At 41.7% G+C, this 24,213-nt stretch overlaps 2 protein-coding genes across 3 annotated transcripts in view; one reads left to right on the top strand and one right to left on the bottom strand.

Annotated features, from left to right (window-relative positions):
* Positions 1 to 24,213, bottom strand: part of LOC102098489 (synaptotagmin-like protein 2) — a 77,033-nt gene that overhangs the window by 51,651 nt on the left and 1,169 nt on the right. The window lies entirely within an intron of this gene.
* VSIG1 (V-set and immunoglobulin domain containing 1) lies at positions 240 to 22,472 on the top strand. 2 transcript variants are annotated; one of them, XM_021296777.2, is made up of 8 exons: positions 240 to 448; positions 3,769 to 3,929; positions 10,250 to 10,357; positions 16,725 to 16,923; positions 18,250 to 18,405; positions 19,104 to 19,223; positions 20,168 to 20,294; positions 21,671 to 22,472. In XM_021296777.2, exons 1-8 carry the CDS (start codon positions 412 to 414, stop codon positions 21,852 to 21,854), a joined length of 1,092 nt encoding a protein of 363 aa, XP_021152452.1. In that variant the 5' UTR covers positions 240 to 411; the 3' UTR covers positions 21,855 to 22,472. The 2 variants fall into 2 exon arrangements, with proteins under 2 accessions (XP_021152452.1, XP_005509171.1); XM_005509114.3 differs by lacking the exon at positions 10,250 to 10,357.

The following is a 24,213-nucleotide window of genomic DNA, read 5'->3' as shown; positions in this document are numbered from 1 at the left end:
AAGATTATTCCTTATTCATATTAGGCCTGACTCCAATGCTGGTAATCAGATTGTTAAATAGTTCCACAAATGCTTTGCTTGTACTCAGTGGAAGTGCTCACGTAGGCAAATACTGCTGGGCCCTGGCAAAAGTGAGAGAATCTGGGCTTCTCTGATTCAAAGGTTTATTATTAACAAAACCCTCAGTTGCCCAAACCCCACAAATGGTTTCAACTGAACAGTCACACCACTAGCTGGAGAAAAGCACACACGTGATAAAGGAGGAGAACGAAAAAGCTTATTGGCGTGTTGATACACAGCTGATAAGGAGACAAAAGCCTGCTTAAAAAAAACCCAAACAGTTGAGTTTTAGTCAAAGTCAGAAGCAGCATCTGGTCTCTTTTCTCTCCCAACGTCAAGAAGTTTGCAACGATGCTGAAGATATTTGCAATTCTAGCCATCCTTACAGGTAAGAATAATAAATATTGAAATAGCACTGGAATAAAGGAGCTTGTTGAAATAAGAGAGCAGGTGAGCCTGACTGGCAAACTAGGAGAATATTTATTTCAGGACGGAATGAAAATCATGGCTATGATGCTATGCCATTTTGTGGAAATCAGCAAGCTGGCCACTGACTGGTCTGAGTTTTTTGCTTAAGAATAGAATTTTAGCTTTGGTAAATAAATGCTTTGCTCTCAAGCCAGGAAGAGGCAAAGAGCTCCCACGTAGAGTGTTAGGGGCTTTCGAGTATTTCAAGGTTGGGTTTTCTTAGGTTCAGCTTTTGTCTCCCCTTGAAAACAGCCCTGGGAAATGCTGCCTCCATCCCACCCCACCAAAAAATGTTTGGGGATGCTTAACTTTAAGCATGCAAATAATCCTTTGGATTTCCCTGAAGTTAAGTGAGGGCGTAATATTGTGTGGAATCTAGGAACTATATGGTATAGGAAAGACTACATATTATTCATGTTTCAAGGACACTTCATTGTGCTATGCTTTATTTTTAATATATACAGAAGCAGAAGCAGACATTTTTAGTCTAAAGCTCGAGTGAGGTGAAACAGCCTCTGTATCCAGTAAAGAAAATGGAAGTTAGTTTCCACATTTTCTTTTCATTATGGAATTATCTGGTTTGGATGCCAGAGATATATTTTTAAAGAATTGCTCCTGGTGTTTCAATGTTCTCTCTCTCATACACACATCAACCCCATAGATTTTTGCCTTAGCAATGGAAAGTAATTCAGTGTTAGCACCAATACTTTTCGAAACAATGTCCTCTCATTTTAAAGTTGTGGATTTAAGACTAGCACTGTGTCCACACTGATGGGGGTTTCTGCGGTGGCTTGGTAAAGACCAGCAAACTTGGATTTACTTCGTGAGTGTTAAAACTGCACGGGACTTGAGCAGAAGTGGGCGATTCCCAATTAACCACAATGACTTCTCTGTAGCAAGAAACCTGTCTTATTGTAATATTGATGAGTAAAATACACGGATCAACTATTTTTAACAAGTTATGGTCCTGTTCAGACTGGCTTTGTTCACCGAGTTACTTCTTACTCATGTGGGTTTTTTTTCAGTGCTGTATGTGTGAAATAGGATTATGAGTCTGAAATCGCAAACGGTGAACTAAATGCAAAGCAAAGCTCTCATTAACTTCCGTGATGAGCAAAAGGGCTGCTCAGCTCCAGGTCGCTCCATTTGCAGCCAAGAGCTCCATCTTACAATTAGTGATGGCTCTAAATAGCCTCACTGGACAATGGCAGTTTGATAGGTTTTGCCTTTTTAATTTTACTAGAGCCAAGCCTATTTCAACTGAATCTATTTCTTCAAAATATACAGCTTCATGGAAACTAGAATGCTTTGTGGAGTTGCCTATGCTAAAATTAATTTATTCTGGAAAACCTTATGACAGCCATGCTCTGTGGCACTCTGACTCCACAAACAGAGAATGATCAGGGAAAAACGTGGAGCAGATGACTGAAATTGGATGTTTTCTGTAGAATGACATTGTGTTGCAAGATTGCAGCTTTAATCCTGCAAAGAGCAGAAAATAAATACATGTAAACCTGGAAGTATTATTGTGGCAAAAAACTATCATCCCCTGGCCAACTCTTAATTCTTAGAGCTGGGAACAGTGAACTGAGGTATCTATAATAATATTACATGGCTTTTGTATTAGATCTCAGGAGTCAGCTCCTGTGAGCTGACAGGACAAGCAGGACTTGCAGCCAGCACTGGGATCCCATCTTTCCCCAAGGCAGGTTTGACACATTTAGGTCAGTCTCCAGCCATCCCTGTGAGACTTCACATATAATGTACATCTTGCTGTAGTTTGAACCTGCTAGTTCTCATCCTCGCCACTGCCAACGTGGAAAGTAGATTATGCCCATCTTCCTGGCAGTGAGATTTTATTATTGAAGCCAACAAACAAGGAAAAGAGACCCTGAGGAGTTCAGACAGGTTTGCATATTGTATCGGCAATATTTACATGGTTAAAAATGCCAAAATAGATTATATTTCCTTTTTAAACATGGTTTTCTCTCATAGGGCTGATAATTTGAACAAAGTACTCTTTTGATATTAGTGGAGGTTCTGCTTAAACTCTCAAAAGCAGCACCCAAAAATAAGACGCACAGATATTTCACTGAGAAGAATATTTTGTATTTTTTGCCTCTATCATTCATACATGCAATAAGCCCACATGAATGTTATTGTTATAACAACATGAAGTTCTGACCTTGCCTATTTTGCGTAGAAAGCTCTGACAGACTTATGTTTTCCTTTACGTTAAAAATCAACCTGTTCTCCTTCAGAATCTTTAGACAGTAGCTTTAAAGCTGGACTCAGTGATTTAGCAAAACCCTAAAATGCAGACTTATTTTTCTGACAGCTCTAACTTTGTTGCTGTAGGTCACCACTGCCAGTAACTTATATGGAGGACAGAAACAGATAAATGCTGTAAGATGGTGCTTGATTCCTTTCATTAATATGGCTGTGTAGCCAAGCTTGACTGGAACATTATGGGAAAGGCCTCACAAGTTATGTTTGCTCTCTTTCTGCTTTGAGGAAAACAGAAAGGGTTGATCAAGTTATCACCGAATTTCTCCCAAACTACATAATAAAAGCATTTCCAAAAAGCTTAGTTTGACATCTCCATTGTAAAAGCATTGGAAAAGAACAGTTTCAAGCCCTAATAAACCTAAACAAAAGCAAAGTAATTAGCAAATGAAAAACAGAGGAAGATTGCTGGGCTCCAGCCTGGGGAAACCTGACAGTGCTATTGAGTCCAAGACAGAGCTAAGAATGTAAAATGAGACAACATTGTGGGAGATGGTGACCCACGGGAGAGAAAATCAGACATCTAAAGGAAGAACAGCAAAAAGAAAAGGGCAAGAAGGGTGTAAAAGCGGGCTAGAGACAGCTGTGAATGCAAGTGCAAGGTGCAGGAGAGCATGGCAAGTGTACAAGAAAGGTTTGGTTTAGTCACAGGCTCCTGGTGAGAAGACAAGTCTCTGCAGGTGAGAACAAGTTATGTTTTTACAAACTCTGCCTTTTCAGAATATTATCCATTGTAAGGGCACAGGTATTGTGGGGGATTTATTTGCTTGTTAGCTTTTACCCACTCCCAGCTCGTTATCACTAAAGTTTCCCCACAAAGCCCACGGGAAGCTGTAGTGAAAGGAGAATGATGAGACATGTTTGACGGGTTCTGTGATGACGCAGGGAGCAAAGCTCCCGTGGCTCCCAGGGCTGCCCCGGCTGACCTCTCCTTTCCACACTTACTGCCCACAGGCCACGTCAGCGGTGTGGTGGTGACCGTCCCTGAGAAGATAGTGAATGTCGCCACAGGTGGAAACGCAACCCTCCTCTGTACATACACCAGTTCTGGAGCGCTGGGAAATTTCTTTATTCAGTGGAGCTTTTACAGTGCCAAAGAGAGCCAGCTGCATACCGTAAGATATTTATTTATTATCAATATGAAGTTATATTTAAGATATCCTTAAGTGCTCAAAGAATCTTGTTACGTTTGATAGTGTTATCCTCACTACAGACCGGGAAGGCAGGGAATGTTGGTGTTCCCACACAAAAGACCAGGTTGCAGTGAAATTTAAGGGCAGATGCACAAAGTTATCTAGGCTCCTAATTCCTACTGGCATGCCTGAACTCCTTTAGAAATGTAGAAGAAGGTGCAAAAGCGATTCAGATGCTCCAATGATGCTCCAAGTCACACAGGGAATGTGAAGCAGAGCAACAACCAGGTATCCAAAAATCACACAAGTGCCCCAGCCCCTGGATCATCTATCTCCCTGTTCTCTTGTCTGGCAGATATTCCTGCCCCTGTGAAGGCTGTGTTTCTGGAGAGACGCCCTTGCCCTTGCAATGTGTCCCCCATTTAAGGGTCAAACAAGAGCTGCTTGACTCAGCCACTATTGTTGCTATCAGGCAGCTCAGCAAGAGGAGCAATGCACAACAAGTGGGCCGTAAGCATTTTGGCACGACTCTGTAGAAATTTGTCATAGCAGGAAATCTGCCACAGCCAACTTGTGTTGGTATTTCACGGCATCCCACAGGTACCTTTGTGGCAGCAGAACAATTACAGATCAAAGGCAAATACTCCCTGCCCTTCCTGAGACCCTGAGAGGCAGCAGAGCCAAACTGGGTCTCTCTGCAAGGGTACAACGAAACCGTGTGGTAGGTTGGGGTGTCAGCACGGAGACAGCGTCAGGACTGTGCAGGACACCAAGTACTAGACAGCTACAACTACTGCCCGAGCTCTTCATGTGGCTGCAAAGACCTTGCAGAGCAGCCTGGTCTCCCTGCAAGGGTCAGGGATGGGATGTGTAACTGCCTGTACGTACTCACGCTGCTGCCCAGACTTCAAGAGCTACCCCTTAATCTGTTTTTTGGTGGGGAAGTGAATCCATGAACCTCACACCCAGCATAATATGCAGGGCATGAGCTGCCATCAGCTCAGCCCTGACAGGTGCTGAGCAATCAGCAACACCTTCCTTTGTAAGAAGAAATGCTGATTAGAGGTGTTACTGCATCCTTGAAGATGACTGTGATTTTTTTCCATGCCCTGGTTTGGGGCTTGTGCCTATTAGACAATCAGTCCCTTTTCTCTCCCATCATTTTTATCCTGTTGCTAACATTTTTCTTCAAAAAATTCAAGCCTTCTGCCTGGTGTTACACCAGTTGACATAAAGATAGCTGACTTAGAAGAGTGTCAAGTCCACATTGATAATATTCCTGTCATGTTCACTGATTTCCTAGTAGTATTACGTTAGGAGGTTTGCCATTGCTGATAGAGTCATACTTTCTATTTTGTTCACCAATTATAGCAGAATCAGACTGTCTATAATTTGCAGAAGGTACAGTATGTGACATATTTGGCATTGAACGGCGATAGCCAGTGTGTAAGAAATTGCAGTTTAACATAGGACAATGGCGCACCCTCCTGCGGTGTATTACAGCCACAGAGGAAGACTGTACCGGTGTTAAATACAAACACTGAGCCCATCCCAAATTCTGACTCCAGCTGAATGCCAGACTGACACACACACACCTTGCCTGACTAATTGTATCAATACTTGTTGCTCATAATTTGCTTTTTTCAAGTCAAAAGTAGTTTATTAAATGAAGAATTATTCATGAGAAGGTGGTACGTGCAGGTTTCCTAAGTGAGTTGTATATAGTACAATATATTATAATTTTAATCCAGCACCTTACATCACAAATTTTAATCACTTCTTCGGGTGGGAAGTACAGCACTGGGATAGGATGGAGCTCGTCTTCTCTGGATTCTGTTAGAGTCTCCCTGTTCTACTTGCGCTAAATTTTCCATATTGCAAGACAATACATGCAATACATGTTCTGGTCACAACCAAGAGCAATAAGCAGATCGTAGTTGAAAGTATTTTAGAGGGAGAATCAGACAGTTTTGAGAGATTCAGGAGGGGAAAACCATTTATATAAACTGTGACCAATGATGGGAAAACACTCCCTGCGGATTATGATAATAAAATACTGTGGGTGATTCAGAATATTCTCAAGAAGAACTGGTATGAGGCTACCAAACGTCAGGGAAACCTTATGGATCAATCCCTTCAGCGCTCAGCCCCAGCTCCTTTGGCTCCCAGCACTGGCACTGGGAAAGCCGTGTGCCTGTGAGGGCTGGAGCAAATGCTACTGAGAAAAAACGCAGCTGGTTTGCCCCACGTCTGAAACTAATTTCACGGTAAATTCACTTTTACACCGCAACACACATACATTTGCAATGGATGATTTGCATTTTCAGTAAATAACATCGGTTCAGCCTAAAGAGGCCACGGGTTGGTGCCCGGTCCTGCTCTCCCCGAGCACAAGTGACCCTGGGCTGGCAGCTCCATGGGGACGGAGATGAGCACCCTTCACAGCCACTGTGTGCCCGGGGGCTGCGTGTGTGGGAAGAGCTGCAGGACGGGGCTTTACTCTTTCTAAAATGCATGTACCAATCCATTCGGTACTGTATTACTTGGCCCTGTATCCTTTTGACCACAACATGGCAATTCCTTACCATTTGGAACCTATTCACAATAAAATTAACCATGTTAATGCAAAGAACTAGGAATAAAAGGCTGTGACTGCTTGTGGAAAATACGGTTTAAGAAATTACACAACAGAGCTGAACATGAAATTGGATTTTCAATCTCCCTCTGAACCCACAGCAATACAAGGTTGCAATTTCTATTTCAGGCTGGTGACTTTTCTGAGTTTGAGAAAGGACAGAGTGCCTGAAAGCATGTGTGTTGTTCTCCTACTCGTTAAACAAAAAATAACCTCTCTTTCTACAAACCTGGCTTTGCCCTGGTTGTCTGGCATGTAGCTGAAGTTTCACATTTCATTCCAAGTAGGAAATACATGCATGGCAATGGAGGAGACTTCCAGCTTTGGCTTTCATTGTTTACATGCAGTAACTTCAAAATGCAAGTCAAAAATATATTTAACATGCTGGTAAGACGATAAAAGCAACTGAATCAGACTGGCACTATACCTTACTGAATACCAGAACAGTAGCTTGCACTTTAAGTGGGATACAATTATTTAATGTTATGAGATATTTAGACTCTTCTAAAATGTCCAAAATCAATGAACAAACAAACAAGCAAATGCTTCCTTATAAACAGCATATATTGTCCCTGCAAAAGTTTGTTGAAAAATCCTGGCTTCATTCAAAATTTGCCAGCTTTTTCAGTAACTAAATGGATAACATTTTCAACTTGATTTTTTAAAGTACAAAATTTCTGACAAATACTTTGAAGGTAAGAGACTTCTAATTAAAAAAAAAAGGGCAGAAAATACATCTTCTTATCCCACTGCTACAATTTTAAACATTGCTGACATCTTAGTAAACATTAGCTGTCTTGATGACCCTGTTATTCACATGGCTGATATGTTCACAATAATAAGATTAAGCAGGGAGGATGTTCTCCATAACAACTATGAGGTAAAAAAAATCTTGATTCTGATAAATAAAATTTACTTACATAATAGTGAATATGACCCTTTCTCTCTACAGTGGCAGCAAGTGACAGAGTAAACTGTACAATGACAGAATTAAGGGAATTTTATGTTATTAAGATGCCTTTGACTAGAAGCATTAATGAATGTGAGCTTTAAATTACTAGATTTGAGGACAACATATAAGAGGCACAGAGGCCATAGGTACTCCTTTTAAAAAGAATGTCAGTATTTTTCACTGCCACTTACGTTACAGATTTTGCAGTGTTTTGAGATATGTAAGCTCAGGTACCGTCCTGTCTGGTGTGAAATCAGTCAGATCAGGATCAGGACTAGTGCCGGTGTTAATTTAATGCCCCAGAGCATTCAGCAGCAGATTTTACCTTGCCTCAAAGCGAGGCAGGGCTGCCGTTATTTTGTAGCCCTGACACAGATCTGCCTCCCCGCGCTGGTTTTGTGGAGGTGACCAGTGTCCTTTGGTGTTTGTTCTGGTGTTTTCATGCCCTGTTCCGCGTTGCCCACCTTACACAACGCTGGTGCAGGTGCTCAACAGTTCAAAGTCATGGCAGTTACAGCGGGGAGGATGCAACACCACAAACAGGATGAAAAGGGAGGCAGCAAACAGCGGAATGGCAGGTGTGCGTGGTGCCGCTTTGAAGACAGCACAGCTATATATAGTGTGTGAATATAGATCTCTTTACTAATTGGAGCCTAACTCTGCTCTTTTCCTGAGAAGTTTCTCCAGGGGAAGTAATTCCCCTCATTTGAACTAAACAATGTAAATATAAACTCAGGGAAAATAGGATGCCGTATATATTTTTAACTTTTTCTTCTTGACATTTATCCCTTAGCAACATGTCTTTTTAATGATAGATTTAATTTTTAAATAATAACACCTAGCCAAGGATCTTGAGAACATTCCAATACTGAACTATCTGTATTTTCCATGCAGACAAACTAATGCAAACACTACTTATTCAGCTCACCCAGGGTAAGAGAGTACATCGCAGCCTGGCCTGATTCATAAGGTGAAGTCTCAGCTCCTGCTAAGATCTACATCTGTACCTCATTTCACGCTCTGAGTCACTCAGCTGGCCTCGCTGTAAAGAATATAAGTAAATGTTTGAAAGATTGAAGCCTGCTGTTGACTCTGCACAGGCGAGGCTACAGCCTCGCAAAGCTAAATACAGCTCCTCAGCCTAACTAGGGCCACACCTTGAGTCTGCAGCCCAGGGCACCCCCAGTTAAGTAAGGGAAACTATCAGAGACACCACCTGGCTACCTAAAATATGCCCAGGACAGAACCCTTGATTGAAATCTTAAATTCACTAGGAGAGTAAAGGGCATGAGTGACTGTTACTTGTGAGAGAAACTGAGTTATTGATAGACTTTTCATGCAAATATCATCTAAAAAAAGCCAAGCTTGAAATACTTGCAAACAGTGACATTGACACTGCTTTGGTAAAACTACTGATGGGAAGCTGAGAGGGAAAGTGTGTTAGCAGCAGGTAACAGCAAGAATATCTTCTATTTATTCCATATATTGGCCTTCACCCTGCCAGAGCCCTGTATTTTCCTCATACCTGTACTACCAAGAGAGCACCACTTAGTGGCTTGGGGCAAGGAGGGTTTCACTTACTGCAAACCGCACGGAAGAGGAAGGTGGCACTGTTCCCATACAAGAAGTGCAGTGATGTCCTCATACGCAGGCACACGGGCCTGATGAGCGACTTTGCAAAACCTTCACAGGAGTGAGCACACTTGTGTCATGGTGTTGAGGAACAGGGGACAGGGTGGTGGAGCCCGAGGAAGGAAAGAGATGCAAGAAGAGCGATTGGAGCGCACCTGTGTCTGCTACCGCCACTCTGAAAGCCCGAATTCAGATTAGCAGCAGTCGCAGAGCCAGCACAGCTCTGCTGCCCGGCACAAAGCAAGGCATGGGCACTGCGCTACCATGGGAGCGCCAGGGGCCAGCCAGCCCTGTAAGTGTGGCCTTCCCATAAAAACTACTGAAAGAACAAATTCCTGCCCATGTAGCACGAGCAGTTCCTGAGACTCCATCACAGGCTTTCAGCCCCAGACAACCGAGATCATGGGCTACAGAGGCCGCCAGTGCTGCAGGGACACGGGCTGGGGGGCAGAGCAGTCCGCTCCAGCCCACAAGCCAAGATGAGCCTGTGCAAAGGGCCTTTCCAAAACATGAGCATTTCTTTTTGCCTAGATGTGATTTTTTAAAATCAAGCCTTATCTAGTACTTAGGTGACTGAGCACACACTTGAAAGGAACAACTTCATGGACAGCAGAGGCAACACTCCAATGCAGAGGAGCGGAGAGCCTGTTGTCATGTCACTGCAGTCAGGGTGACTCACGGGGTGTCACTGGGACTCCCATGGACTGCCTGGGGTTATTTCTGGCACTGCAGTGACATTCTGAAGAGAGAAGATAAAATAAACCGATACACTGAAGCAGACAATCGTGAGAACACACGGCAGAACATGATTGGATTGCAACTAGTGTGTTTGGAGCAAACAAGAGACTTCAATCTCAGCTTGCCTAGCTTTAGGTAGAATTTAGAAATAAGGTTATATTGCATCTCGCTGTTGACAAAGGCTTGATATATCTGCAAAATCCGCTGAACATGAGGCATTCTGCCCTTGTGAACAGCACTGATGGTATGGATGGGGACCTGCATGGAGAACAGGCTCTTTGATTTTGGGGGAACATTTAAAGTCTCATTTAACTCTCAGATCAGCACATTTTTACCCAAATACAGAGTTCCCTGTGTCACGATATTCTGAGTATGGATGAAAAGTCAGTCAGTCATTGTCAAAAGATGGTGTATGTGACAGATGCACGGGGAAGATGTAGCTGGAGATACAAGGTAAGAAAAACATCGCCACAATTTTAAGGGAGCTAAATAGCTTCTACTAGATTTATGCTACTGTGAGACCTGTAATCATATTCTGGATGAAAACCTTCAAACCAGCACAGGACTGAGACAAGCAGAATCAGATGCATAATTCAGAAGTTTCTACTCACCTTATTTTTATTGCATTTTTCTCTATCGAAGTTATTTTGGGTGTAGCTGTTATTTTTTTCCCACAGCTATTCTAGGTAGCTGAAGTAGCACCTTCTACCCAAAGGGCATCTGAAGGTCCTTGTCCACACACCAGGAGCCTCTGGGCTAAAACATGAGCAAGTCTGGATAGCTCAAATTTGGGGCTACATATTTACATAGCAAAGAAAAAAAAAATCCTGGATCTTTTTAGAATATAGCACCATTTTGAGGTGTGATGGATACAGAAGGACCCTAAGCTGCCTGCTGAACTGGCTTCGTTTCAGCTGGCGGCTCAACGGCCCAGCCATAATCCATTTGCAGCTCTCTGACTGCAGTGGGATTAAGTCTCACCATGAAGTATAGGGTACAACCTTGTGTAAATTGAGGTCTAATAATAACTGCTGAGGAGCAGCTGCACCAAATGCACTGAGAAAACATGTTTGTTGATGCACTGTAGAAATTATTTACTAATAGTTGAGCCACAAGAACAAAACTGTTAGAACATGAAAGAGCTGTTCCTCAGAAGTATTTTGCACCAGTTAATGTTGCTAAATGATTAATCCTTTAAAGGCTTCTGACTCCAACCCTTCTTTCTTCTACCAGTGAGCAATTGTGACAAGATGTTTCTAGTCATTATTAACATCCTCAATTACCCATGCAAAAATCCCAGTAATGCAGGACACAATATCCTCACTACAGTCTGGCAGATCAGGGTTCTGGCAAAATCTGTGAAAAACTGGGGATGAAAAACGACATTTGGGGCCAGACTCAGCCACATGACACATGTCAAAGAAACCAACGCACGTGTGAGCATTTGCTTTCTCATCTAGCTGAGTTTTGAATCCGAGCCTTGGGCTTTAATTAACACTTTGAGCGCACAGCATTTGTTCTCTAATTAGATGGCAAGATGCTTAAGGGAGTGATGAACACTTTTTTCCCTTGTTATTTTATAAATTCTGTCTGTACTCAGAATTTAAAAAGAGATCGTGATCTCAAAGCAGTAAGGTTGTTAATATCCTCCTTTGCATTTATCAGCGAGAAAGAGACTTTAATTGTTCTTTTTCTAGTAGCTTGAAAAAACATCAAACAGAAAATGGCTAAACAACCCAGTGATGGGGCGCTGTGAATTCCTGAGCTCTACAGCTCTCCTGGCAAAGCCTGTGAATCAGACGCTGCATCCATCAGCCTAGAGAAACATCACTGAACAGGATGCTATAGCCTTGCATCTGCGGGTGGGGGCAAGTGAGAAGGGGCTGGGGGAGGGAAGACAGGTACTGGAGAGGAAATCATGTCCTGACACTGCCCCCTCAGTCAGTAAATTAAGGCTACTGTAAGGATTAAGTGGGACATTTTGCAACACATCTTCAAGTACATCTTGTCTTACAATTTTGATATCCAGACATACCAAGCATGTACAGCAACGTGAGGCAATGACACCAGGAGATGGGTGGTGGGAGGAATATTGACCTGGAAATTACTGAGTTCATCCAAAGACCTTTGAAAGACACATATTTATGCAAATTCTAGTACGTATTTGTCCTGCTCCAAGAAGAGAGGAAGCAGATGGAGGCGTATTTCTTCTAATTTACTGCCTGCTTTTTCACACATACCCTCCACTCCCTAAGGAAGATGATCTTTCTATAGAAGTTGTATAAAGAAAACCTGAAGGTGGGTTCCTCACTCTCTGCCAAACATCTGGCAGCCTTTGAAAATCTCAACTCAGCACCAGCTTTGCCAACTGCTTCCTCTTCAGGCAAATGTTTTCCTCACCATCACACTAGAAGAGGAGCAGCCTTCCCACAATTCAGGCAAAAGGAGATGTGATTTCACCTTCAGAACTCTTCAGAACTGCGGACACAAATTATTTTGTCTCCAGCATCTAGAGTGCATTGAGATTATCGAGATTTTCTTCCAAATGAGTATGATCATTCCAAATTCCCTGTTCTGTTTGTAACCCAGCTCCCCCAAACAGGTACACAAATAATTGACTCGACTGCCTTGGAAGTGTATGAGCCCAAATCCTTTTCTTGGTTGCAGCAGAAACGGTGACTGTGGAAATGCCAAGCAACTATAGCACAGCCTTAGACAAGCAGGACGGCTGCTGGCGCCTCCGGCTTTAGGCACTGCCTGCCCCGTGGGCAGAACAACCAGCTGAACCCAAACCTTTCTAAGGTCAGGCAGGCATTTTCTTGGCAATTCAGCTGTTCTGCAGAAACTGCTTTTTCATATCACGGAGTTATAAGGGACAACATTTTTAGGAGTGATAATCTCCGCTCTTGTTTCTATCAGTTGTTTGATTAGTCATCCCAAGCAGCTGCTCCCATGAAATGTGAAAAGGCACCATTATATAAAAACTTGCATGAGCAACTAGCTGGTAATAAGAAGCAGCGTCCATTACCGCATCCTCAATATTGTTTTTACAGTGGTAAATCATCGACTTCACTAGAGCTGCTCATTATTTTCTTGAGGACATAAAAAGCGGATTTTTTTCAAGAGAAGCATAACAGATTTCTTTCATAGTTTTTTACATTCAAGATGTTGCACTTTAAATATATTTCTCACATCAAATTAAAAAGGCTTGCAGGAAAAGTCTACCATTGACTAAATTTACGGTTTTCCCATACAGACATTTTAGGCAAAATGGAAAGAAATGTCAATGAGATGTGTGTCTGTAGGAGGGAACATTAACTGTCAGTTGCCCCAAAAGAAAAAGATTTCTATATCTTCAACAGAAAACAAGTTTTTTACTTTTGAAATGGATCAGCAACATTTTTGCAAAGATTTTCATTTCAGCTTTTTGAAAGGCACAAACATGGGCTTTTCAAGGACAGCATAAAACCACTTTGAACAAGGGTTTAAAATCTCCATTTTGAGTGTATTGTTTAAAACGGGTTATGAATTCACTGTCAATTAACTGAAACAAGTTCCTCCTAAACGAAATTTCCTGTGTACACAATCCAGTCATACCTTTGGGACAAGATATACACTCAGTAATTAATCACAACATTACTCAGCCTTTTTGGTGTTTACCACCTTCCTTCAGGCAATAAACTCCAGAGTTAGTGAGATAAGCATCATAGAGGAGCAGGAGAACAGGGAACAGGCAGAAGCCTGAAGAGGCACTGAACACATTTCCTTAAGGTGTTCCACTGCCTTTATGTTCATAGTTGAAATAATAAATCAAAACCAACAAACAAACAGAAAGATTCTGTTTAAATCCATGAAGGAAACCAATATCCTTTGCTGTGTTAACGTCTGCCTCAGCTTTTACAGTGTACACAAAATGTTTTCTCTGCATGCATTCAGACAGGATGAGAGAACACGGGGGATTAATTTTTCAGTGTATTGTATAAGGGCTTAGATACATAATTCACCCTGACTTCGGATCAAATATACCAACTTGCGCTTTCTCCTCTACAGTGTTCACTGGCATGCCCTGAATGCATTGAAGACTGGTAGTGCCAGTCCTGTTCCCAGGAGCATGTGCTATAGCTGGGCTGGCACTCACTGGGTAGCTTCTGCTACTCTTTACTCTCACATAAAGCCCAGATCACTCTGGATAGAATTTAGCCCCTTTTTTCAGTAATCAGGCCTTTTACTAGGATATAATGGGCCTGCTTCTCTCCCATACTGCTGCAAGTCACACATTACCTCACTGAAGTCATAGTACAACTTAATTTCACATTAGTGTGATGAGCTGATGGAAGCCCTTTCTCTACTTCACTCAAACAGATGCAATCGATGGTGAGGAGATGCAAATCCAGCCCATCACTGCTGAGATCTATACAGGAACATCAGCTTAAGAGGAGCCTGAAGTTAGAAGTCACAGTTCTTGTAACTTCAGACTCTTGCAAGGAACAGTGTATAACACTCTGTTGTTGCTCATACTCAGATAAATGTATAAGGAGACAAGTGTGGCCGGTATGGTTTTGTAATTACAGATAGAGCAGTTTTTTTATGAGAGGTTTGCTTATATCAAACTCCCTATTTTAAACACTCTCCGTCCTTGGGGAATATGAGGGTGTGCATCTAGACTCTAGTTTTGCAATACAGGTCCATCACTAGACATCTGCAAAGCATAAAATCAGTTTTCAAACTGATGGCATTGCATGCAGCAATGGAAACAGCATTGCCCACGCAGCCGTTCCACAGACTTTGGAGCCCAGTCTGCTCCTGTGCCTCTGGCACTGGACCTCTCCCACCTCCTCACTGCAGCACCAGTTCCGCACACCTTGAAAATGTGGCAGTGTAGCTGTGCTATGCAGAGCCCTGTGTCCATTGTACCAGGTATTTGTAATCCTGGGGCAGGGAGAGATAAAGTCTGGAGGTAAAATTGCACTTGAGCTGAGGCCAAGCTGCAGTACCGGAGCTGCTGGTGCTGTGCAGCCTGGGTTCTGACCTTCATTTCAGAGCCTTATCATTGCACAAAGCAGCTGTGCTCTGGCAGTTTTGGGGTGTAGATTGCCTTAAGCTAATAAAGGCTTTCAGATAACATTGCTTAAAGACTTCAGTCAACACTGTATCAGGGTGGACAAACAGAAGTAGGAATCAATATTCTTAATTCAAAATGCAATCAGTTGATCTGTAAAGTAAAGCATATTATACGTCTTGCCTGGGGATCTGCAGTGTACCTAAACATATGGAACTTTGACCAAAAGGAGGTTTTGATACTAGTCAAGTGTGAATGCCATTTCATGGGAGTTTGTGGAGCTTTTTCTTACAAGCATTCTCCAGCTGTTCCCTTTAAAAAACACGCTGTCAGTCCTGCTTCAATAAATACATTCACACTGCTGATTCTGGAATACTGTCAGTAGGAACGATGTTAGATATATTTGGCTCCCAACCTGTAATTCTATATGGTTACCTCTCATGTGTTTAAAAAAAGGACTGAGCATGCTGGAACTGGTCTCTTTGCCTAGACAATGGAGTTTGTGCACGTAGACACTGGGGAACATACTGCCTATCCCAAATATAGTACTATCACTTTTACACAACACTGTCATTAACATCTGGGAAAAATAATTAATGTTCCATAGTTTTCCACATTAGCTTTGCTCTTTCAGATCTTGGTTTCACAGCAGACGTAGACTGGACAGAGTGTACTCCTTGAGAACTGTTATATTTACCCCAGAGCAGATGAGATGCTGCAGTTCCTAAGCAGACCCAAGGCCCCAGTCTCAGACTAGCAACCAGGCTGCACAGTGAGCACAGCTCTACCTCTCCTTTCCGCCAACAGACAACAGGTTTGGGCTTATAAGCTTCCAAGGTTAATTCTACTCCCACAGTGCTGTTAAGTACAACAGATGCTGCTGAAATCAGAGAAACCAGTCAACATTAAGCAGCAAATTTTTATGTGGGAGGAAATGCTGCATTCCTTAGAGACATTTACTATATCTATAACTCTGCAAAACTTTTTTTACTGTTCAGTGAAATGGGAATTTCTTGATTCCAAATAAGTGAATCCAAGCACTGAATCCAACTTCTTGACTTCCACCTATGGAATAAACTCAAAACCACACGATAGTCCCTGACACTGGCTCTGACCCTGATTACACAAGCAAGGAGAACAGCATAGTTGCTCTCATTGAATGCATGATGATTCTGCTGGTGTTCTTGTATTGCATTTTTATTGCTTCCAAATTTACTGCCAACAGATCAGGCGCCTTGTTGGCTTAAACCTATGTCTTGTGGATTCATTTAAATTCTCTGTTTGTTAGCTTCTATATTTGGAAAGCTCTGCAGCCATCCACTTTTTGCAATGACATGTCCATTCTTGTCACAATCTTCTACTGAGCCTCCTATTAATAATGTCACAAACTATTAGTGCTTCAATTAGTACCACTATTCATTGTGTATGACAGCATTTTTTCACAGAATTGTCATTTAGTGGTCAATGGTCTCACTTTTGTTTTTGCAAACGCATCAGTCTGTGACTGGAGTATCCACAAAGAACTAGCTACTGTCCATCTACACAATTAAAAAATCCCATTTCTGAAAAGCTTGTCTGTTACAAACCACTGGAAATATATATTCAAATGTACCATGTTCTCAGCTCTGCTTTCTCGGGGGAGGGGGCCAGAAAGAGGGTGACATTGCTTGGCTTAATCACAAATCAACTATATTCCAACTATCAAACAAAGCATCAGGAAGATCTTATGTTATTAAACTAAAAATTGATTCTTTATCACAGATCTATTATTATTCAGAAGGCCAATCTTACTCCTATGGAGAGTTTAAGAACAGGATAACAGCTGCAACAAGTCCAGGGAACGCATCAATAACAATCTCCAACATGCAGCCCTCAGACACCGGCTCCTACACCTGTGAAGTTTTCAGCCCACAGGGTGACGCGGGACAGAGTCAAAAATCTGTGATTGTCAATGTGCTCGGTAAGCGCCTTTCCTCTCTATCACTGCATTGTGGTTTTCTTCCCTTATTATGAAACATTGAATTCACAGCTGAAAATACACAGGACCAGAGGGAATAAGAGAATGAGTGTGATAAACAAGGGCCATGCGGCAGGGAAGGGCTTGCTGTTGCAGATTTTGGCAGGGGTTCGGAGGCAGGCAGAGCCTGGGCTCCCTCTGGCTGCCAGACGCAGCAGACCTGACACCACCCCACAGCCACCACCCTTGCTGGACCTGCTGTAAAATCTCACTTGCCCACCAGTGGCCTTCAGATCCACTTTGTATGGGTTGGATGGAAGTAACACAAAGTCCGTTTTGGATGGAAGAAAGCAATAGTTCAACCATAAAGAGGCAGTGCAGAAATGATGAAAAGCAGTGGAATGAGATATTTCACATCCTAGTAAGAGAAAAGTTTGTACTAACCCCATCTAATAATTGCTTTAATATTGAGAATTCATACCTGGTCAGAGTGACAAATGAAAGTCATCTGAAAACATGATTCCAGCACCATTTGCCTATCTGCTAGGGGTAAGAAAAAGACATGCAAACTCAATCCACGAAAAATTTAAGTACTACTGTTAATTCTCATCTAAAATTCTCCAAACAAAGAGTACATTTTGGAGCAGTTGAGTAAGAGATTGTAATTCACATGAAAAACAAGAAATGGTGTTCATTTATGCACACAAAACGGGGCTGTGTTCTCTGCTGGTATAGTTCCACTGACAGTACCCTAAAGAACCACAACGTATCTATAGGTAGGAGATGAAAAATAATTGGTGAAGTGGAATAAGTAAAGAAAGAATCTTCTCCTGTGTGCAAAGTGAGGAAATGCTATCAAAACCGATACTTTTTTAACACAACTGTAGTTAATTTATTTCCTTCACAACTGCAATATACTGAAGAGTCAGACCTTGACCCTCTCCCTTTATGTGGAAAAGCTCCTGTTGTATGCCTAAAGAAAATTATGCTGCTGTATGGCAGAATGCTGTACAACAAATAGGGACTGGCCCATTATAACTAAAGTAATTGATAGTCTTCATCTCAACACCTCCATAATAATATTTAGCATGCAAATGGAAGAACATATAATAAAATATATATACCAGGCCACGCACATATATTTAATATTAGTGAAATCTTTACGGGAGACCTTCTGGTCAGATCCATAAACAAGACTCTGGTCTTGGGTAGAAATCTGTAGATGGGGCTCAATTCTTATCACAGCACAGGACCAGAACTCGAGGTGGGTGCTTGTGGCCCCAGGTATGTACTCACGATGTATCTGTTCTCCTCACTGTTATTTTACAGTCAAACCGTCAAAACCTTTCTGCAAAATAGAAGGAACACCTGAAAGAGGCCACCTAATCTACCTCTTATGCAACTGTGAAGAAGGATTGCCTCGCCCTACCTACCGCTGGTACAAAATAGACGACAATGCCCTCAAGCCTGTGACCGAACAATTTAGTACGTAACTACAGGACTACCATACTGTGTTGCAGATCTGGAATTCCACAGTACCAGCCATTTCAAACACTGTGTATCAAATAGGGTAGTTAAAACTCATCCTCTTTTTCTGACAGTCAGTGTCACAAAGTCATATTTTTATGTATCCAAATCAACTGACAGCTGTTCACAAACACAGGGCTTTTTTTCTATTTGTTTTAATAAAATCGTGTGGCATACTAAAGTCTTGTCTACGCCACTACTCCAAATTGTTAAAATGGGAGAAATATTTATGCCTTTACAGCTCACTTCTCTTGGAATTTTGAGGGAACTGATAGTCAGAACAAGTTAAGTCAATTCAACTTGTCATTCATGTGCTAAGTCCTCCACCCTGAAAATCTTCAGGACCTGTTACATTTTAATTTGTGAAGTTACACTGACAATAGTATCAATGTGGGTAAAACATCAGTCAGACAGGCCGATCTGCAGAGCAGGAGGCCGCTTCTCACGTTCTCATACACTCCTGCAGAATCCAATGCAGTATTTTTCAAGGAAGGTAAATGTTTTTTATTTAAAGAATATAAAAACTCTCCATGAATGAATAATTGGGCAACCCTGGTTCTAATCTCTTAACAGCAATCAGTATTATCAACTAAATAAAACAGTTTCCCTCTACAGTGTACAAACATCAATCTGTACCTGCTCTCTGTTTGTCACAGACCCAAGCACTGGCATTCTTTACATTGGCAATCTCACCACCTTTGAAACTGGGTACTACCGATGCGTAGCCAGCAACAGCCTGGGGAACAGTACCTGTGAGCTTGACCTAAGTGCAAAATGTAAGTTTAATACATAAAAGTGATCACAAATTCGATATATGACACATACAGTTTACAGGAAACTGCTGTAACAACTTTAAATCTTACAGGCTTTGGAGAGCTCTGGAGTTTTCATCCTGGCATGCCCAGAATTTACACTGACCTAAACAACTGATTTAACATCCCCAGCTTCATTTCCCACGGGGAGCAGGAGCTGAACCTGGCTCTGACTGCAGAGCCTTTACCAAGAACCAACATACATGGAGTTTAGAGCAATTTTTTCCAGCCAACAGTCCCACTGAGCTCCCCCTGCCCCAGAAATTACAACCATCACTGAAATGTGGTAGTACAAGGACTGGGGCACTGTAGGTGTGACCACTACCTAGAAACACTGCAGTCATGGAAAAATACCTTATCCTGACTGCCCTAAAGCGGTGATCAACCTTATCCCGACTGTTCTCAGGCAGTGGTCAAACACATTCGCATGCAGATTTTTCATGTAACCAGTAACATCTAACAAGAACCAAACATATGTTGTGCAACCAGCATGAGAGCTGTCCCTGACGTGGTGACTCAGATGCTCAGTGGTCTATAGAATGACAACTGCAGGTCAGAGCTAGAAGCTGCACTGAAGTGGAAATAGGTAGTTTTGGTGGCCCACAAATGATCAAAGCACACGTGTTACATCTCACCTGAAAGACAGAGTTAAAGGCAACCTGAATTTCAGAATTTGTTTACAAGGACTGAAGAGCAAAGGCCAGAGTTAACAGCCTAATGTTTTCTTTAGCCAGGCATAAACATCAGGTTTGCTGGGGCAGGAAGCTAATGGACAAGAAAGGAGGCAGCAAACCTCATAAACACAGTTATCTCCTGGAGAATCTTTGGCCCCCTCCACTGAATTTCCATGGGACTTTGCTATAATACTACTTTTTACAAAGTCAAGTAATCTTTTTTTGTCTTTCCAGATTCAGACAGTGGTGTTGTTGCTGGAGCATTAATTGGAGCAATTCTGGTAGCTGCCATCATTTGTGTTGTTGTCTGGGTCTTAACCAAGAAGGCGAAGAAGAGGAAGTCATCAAGTAATGAGATGCAGTAAGAGATTCTGTTTGCTTCTTTTTAAGACAATTATTTCTGTAAAGCACTGCTGATACTCCATAACAAAAGTGAAGTGTAATTTAAATATTTTTTGAAAGGTAAATAATATGGGTTTTGAGAAAACCTCCAGAGTGAGAATATTTGCTTTTGTGTGACTTCTAAGCTGTTGCTCTTGCAACCAAAGTTGCCATTACCCTTTCCACTATGACCACAGTCAGCTACCACTTACAAGTATCTAAGATAGCAAATGTTTTTTAAACATCACAAACTAAAAGTGGCAAGCTGGAAAAACAGTTTTTAATATTTAGAAATTAGTAGTGACTGCTAATAGCAGGCGGAGGAAGTAAAAAAAGGAATAGCAGCTAAGGGTTGGCTCAGCAAATTTACTGGGATTGTACGCTACTGGTTTTAAGCACAGAAAGCTCAGTTCGGTGCTATTTGAAATTACAGGACACGTGCTTGGGATACTCAAATGGTAGGAGACACAAGGTTTAGTCAACAGAATAGAGCCCAGAATGTCCCTTTTGATCCTGCTCTGGAAATGCCTTTTTCTCTGTGCCTTGGTTGCTCATTTTTCCCTTAAATTGCCCAATCTTCAGGATAGGGATAATCTCACACACTATACAAAACTGTATTTAGCCCTATGATGTTAAATGCTGAACAAATACATGCAGCTGATGCCAGAAAAAAATGTCATGTGGACACTTCCCTGTAGCACAGGTCTAAGACCTCCTGATACAGAATTCTGCTAATCCACACCAGTAGCCAGTCACTCATGCACCTGATTTCTGCTTTCAGTTGATGTAGCATTAACATCTGATTTTGTCCTCGCATCCTAATAAGTCTTACTACATTGAATTAATCCACTAGCTTCTGATATTTTTTACATGTGAAAGTGCTTAAATATCTGGAGTCAGTTTATTATTGTTTTGATAAGATAAACGGAAATTCATACCTGTTACTAAAATATTGAAATCAATTTCAGCCTTTTCATAGCTCTTTTCTGACTACACTTGAATGGGACACGGAACTTCTCAGAAAGCTCACACCAAGCAGCGTGTTTTGCTGCCCCTTCTCAAACACAGTTTGCCAGCACTGTTTCCCATTCTGCTTTCACGGCTTAGCACTAAACACGCTAAATCAATTTTATTCTAAGGGGATCACTTAAACTAGTGATGCAGATCAGTCTTATTATCTAACATTCTGTCACTCTTCATGTCTTAGCAGCAGTGATGCTGTTGCCTTCTCAGGTGCTCTTGGAACAGAGTCATAATAATGAGGAGGTTGCTGTTTAGACAACAAAACCACAAAGACTCATTCTTTGGAAAGACTCTAGTGTGTGAAATCACAATTTCCATCCTGTCTTCCTGCAGAGAAATGGCTCCAAAACAGCCCAATGCGGAATATGTTCAGGTACCTAATGAAGAAAACATTCCTGCAACCACAGTTCCATCCAGCAATGCAACAAACGAATACCCGAGTGCTGATGAAACAGCAGCCTCTGGAACACCTGGAAATGATGAGAAGCAAGAAGCTGAAAAAGAAGAAGTAGCCTAGAGTTTTAATACAGCTTCGGACCCCTTTATACAAAAATTGTTGGCATTGAATTAATATAGAAACGTGACTAAAATGGGCATTTGTAATGTGAATGACTGGACTGGAGACTGAAAAGAGTCTGTTACACATGCACTTTGTGAATAGCACCAGATTTAGCCTTTAAAGTTAACCAAATTTCATTTATTATCTAGTGGTAATTATGCATAAATATAAAAATACTATCATCCACATTTATCCAACCTACTTTGCAAAACTAGTCAGGAAATGGGCTGAAGCATTTGACAAATCTAGATCACTACCAGTCAACTACCACTAATGCCATGTGTATCTGTACAGTCTGAACCACAGCAGTCTTCTCCAGAACGTGTTGGCCAACCTCATGTTTCCTGTGCACCAAGAACAATCATCATGGCAAATACACACCAGTGTTTAAAGGATCTGATTTTGCACGTCAAAAGTAAAAAGAAGTTTCATCAATGTCATCAGAGTGCAGAAACAGATGTTAAGACCTAGACCAATGAAATCTTGTGTGTCTGAATTGCACTTAAAGCTAAAAAAAAAGTCCTGGAAACTTTCACTCTGTTGCTGCATGCCATGGAATACATTTTGTTAACAGTGACCTGCTTGGCTTTAAAGTCTGCAAGACGCCAGCACTGTGTGTTTTAGCAGTTCTGGTTTTCAGTTAAGGGAACCAGCATTCAGGTACCCACTTCAGACATCAATTGACTGGTTTCCAGACAAGAGGAGCTGGAAATCTAGATCACTTGCAAGGCTTGTCATACAGGCACACAGAGCATCAGATTCCTCACGAGACGCAGATAGAGCTGCTTTCAAAATTCAGAAATGAATACTGCCTACTAGACTACACCCTAGTTTTGATTGCTTCCTCTACCTGAGGTGATTTAAATCTATTTCCAGGCAACTGCCCTACTCACTAAGCAACACACTCCTGCTACTTTTCCACCAGTCTCTTTAGCCCAGTGTAACTTCAACTGTTTTCTATAGGTGGAAGCATCAAAAGGGAAGGTAAGTATTGCATGCACACCAACAGCTCAAGGACCGCAGGGCCCAGGTGAACACACGCAGCCTCAGCAGCTCTCTTCTGAATTACATGAGGCAGATATTCGCTGACACAAGGAAACACTGGTTTCAGTCTCATGCACTGTAGAAAAATGTATCTGGCTCAGGGATCTGGAACTTTTTGGCGCTTAAGTCTTTTATAGGATCTAATGTTCATAAATCCTTTAGAGACTGTTTCTAGCCTGTAAACATCAGTTATATGCAACTATCATCTTTAAAATAGATGAAGGATACATCTGTGATACAATTTTCACATTCAGTCCCTATAGCTATTGGTATGTTCATCAACAGTGACCACAACAACAACAACAAAAAAAAAAGCTAGCAACATTTAAAGAAGATGTAAGGCATGAGATCCTAATTAAGACTCAACTTGGATCATCAAGCACGACTGTATTCACTGCCCTTTCTACCCAGTTTTCTGGCTTTCAGATATTTGTCTTTGAAATGTGCGTCCTAGTGCTTAGCATCATTGCAGAGTAAAAGAGCATTTATAGTGCTCTTATTATTTTAGCTAAAACCTGCTTGTGCTGGACTATGAGGGTCAAACCCTTACTAATAGCAACACTGCCATATTCTATCAGTGGGTTCTTGCAGTCCTCTCTCCCCAGAGCACTCAGGGTAAACCTTAAGTCATGACCTGTACAGAAATCTCTTGTTAACCAGGCATCTCTCTTACTGACTCTTGTGGCAATTTTGCTAAGCAAAATCCACCAACTCCGGTCCTTCATCTAGGTTTAGAAGCTTAATAAAAATTTCTAACATTCACACCCAAAATTTTGTAAGCATGCAGAACTACAACATTAAGCACGCTCAGTAACAGCAAGAGCAGAGTAAGTGCTACCTACGCCTGTTTGGGTGCCATTTCTTACCAAAGCTGTTTCCTAATTAGATAATTCCAATCAATTATAGGTGCAAGGGAGACCACAACTTAGCTGACCGTGGCCTTAATTTTAAATAATGTCTTCTGTGACATCCCTAGGCATTCTTTCACTCTTGCTCTTCATGGGAAAACATAAACAACCCTTCACAACACTCCTGTAGTTTTATTAGCTCTTCTGAAGTAATCTCCTGTATGTATATGTCTTTGTTATATTTTTCTTACCGCAACAACTTCCCAACTTCCACATTTCTGCCAACAGCACTATTGCGATTGAAGAGCTATTATTATTATAAGAGCTATTATTATAATTTTTTATATCTTTCCTTAATCTCACCTCCACAAATTTATCCGCATATATTCTTTATATAACTTGCAACAGTAAGATAGGAGCTTAGG

Source organism: Columba livia, chromosome 12 (assembly GCF_036013475.1).
Source record: "Columba livia isolate bColLiv1 breed racing homer chromosome 12, bColLiv1.pat.W.v2, whole genome shotgun sequence".
In the NCBI taxonomy this organism is placed as follows: Eukaryota; Metazoa; Chordata; class Aves; order Columbiformes; family Columbidae; genus Columba; species Columba livia.
Note: the sequence above shows the minus strand (reverse complement) of the source record. Positions and strands in the feature narration are given on the sequence as shown.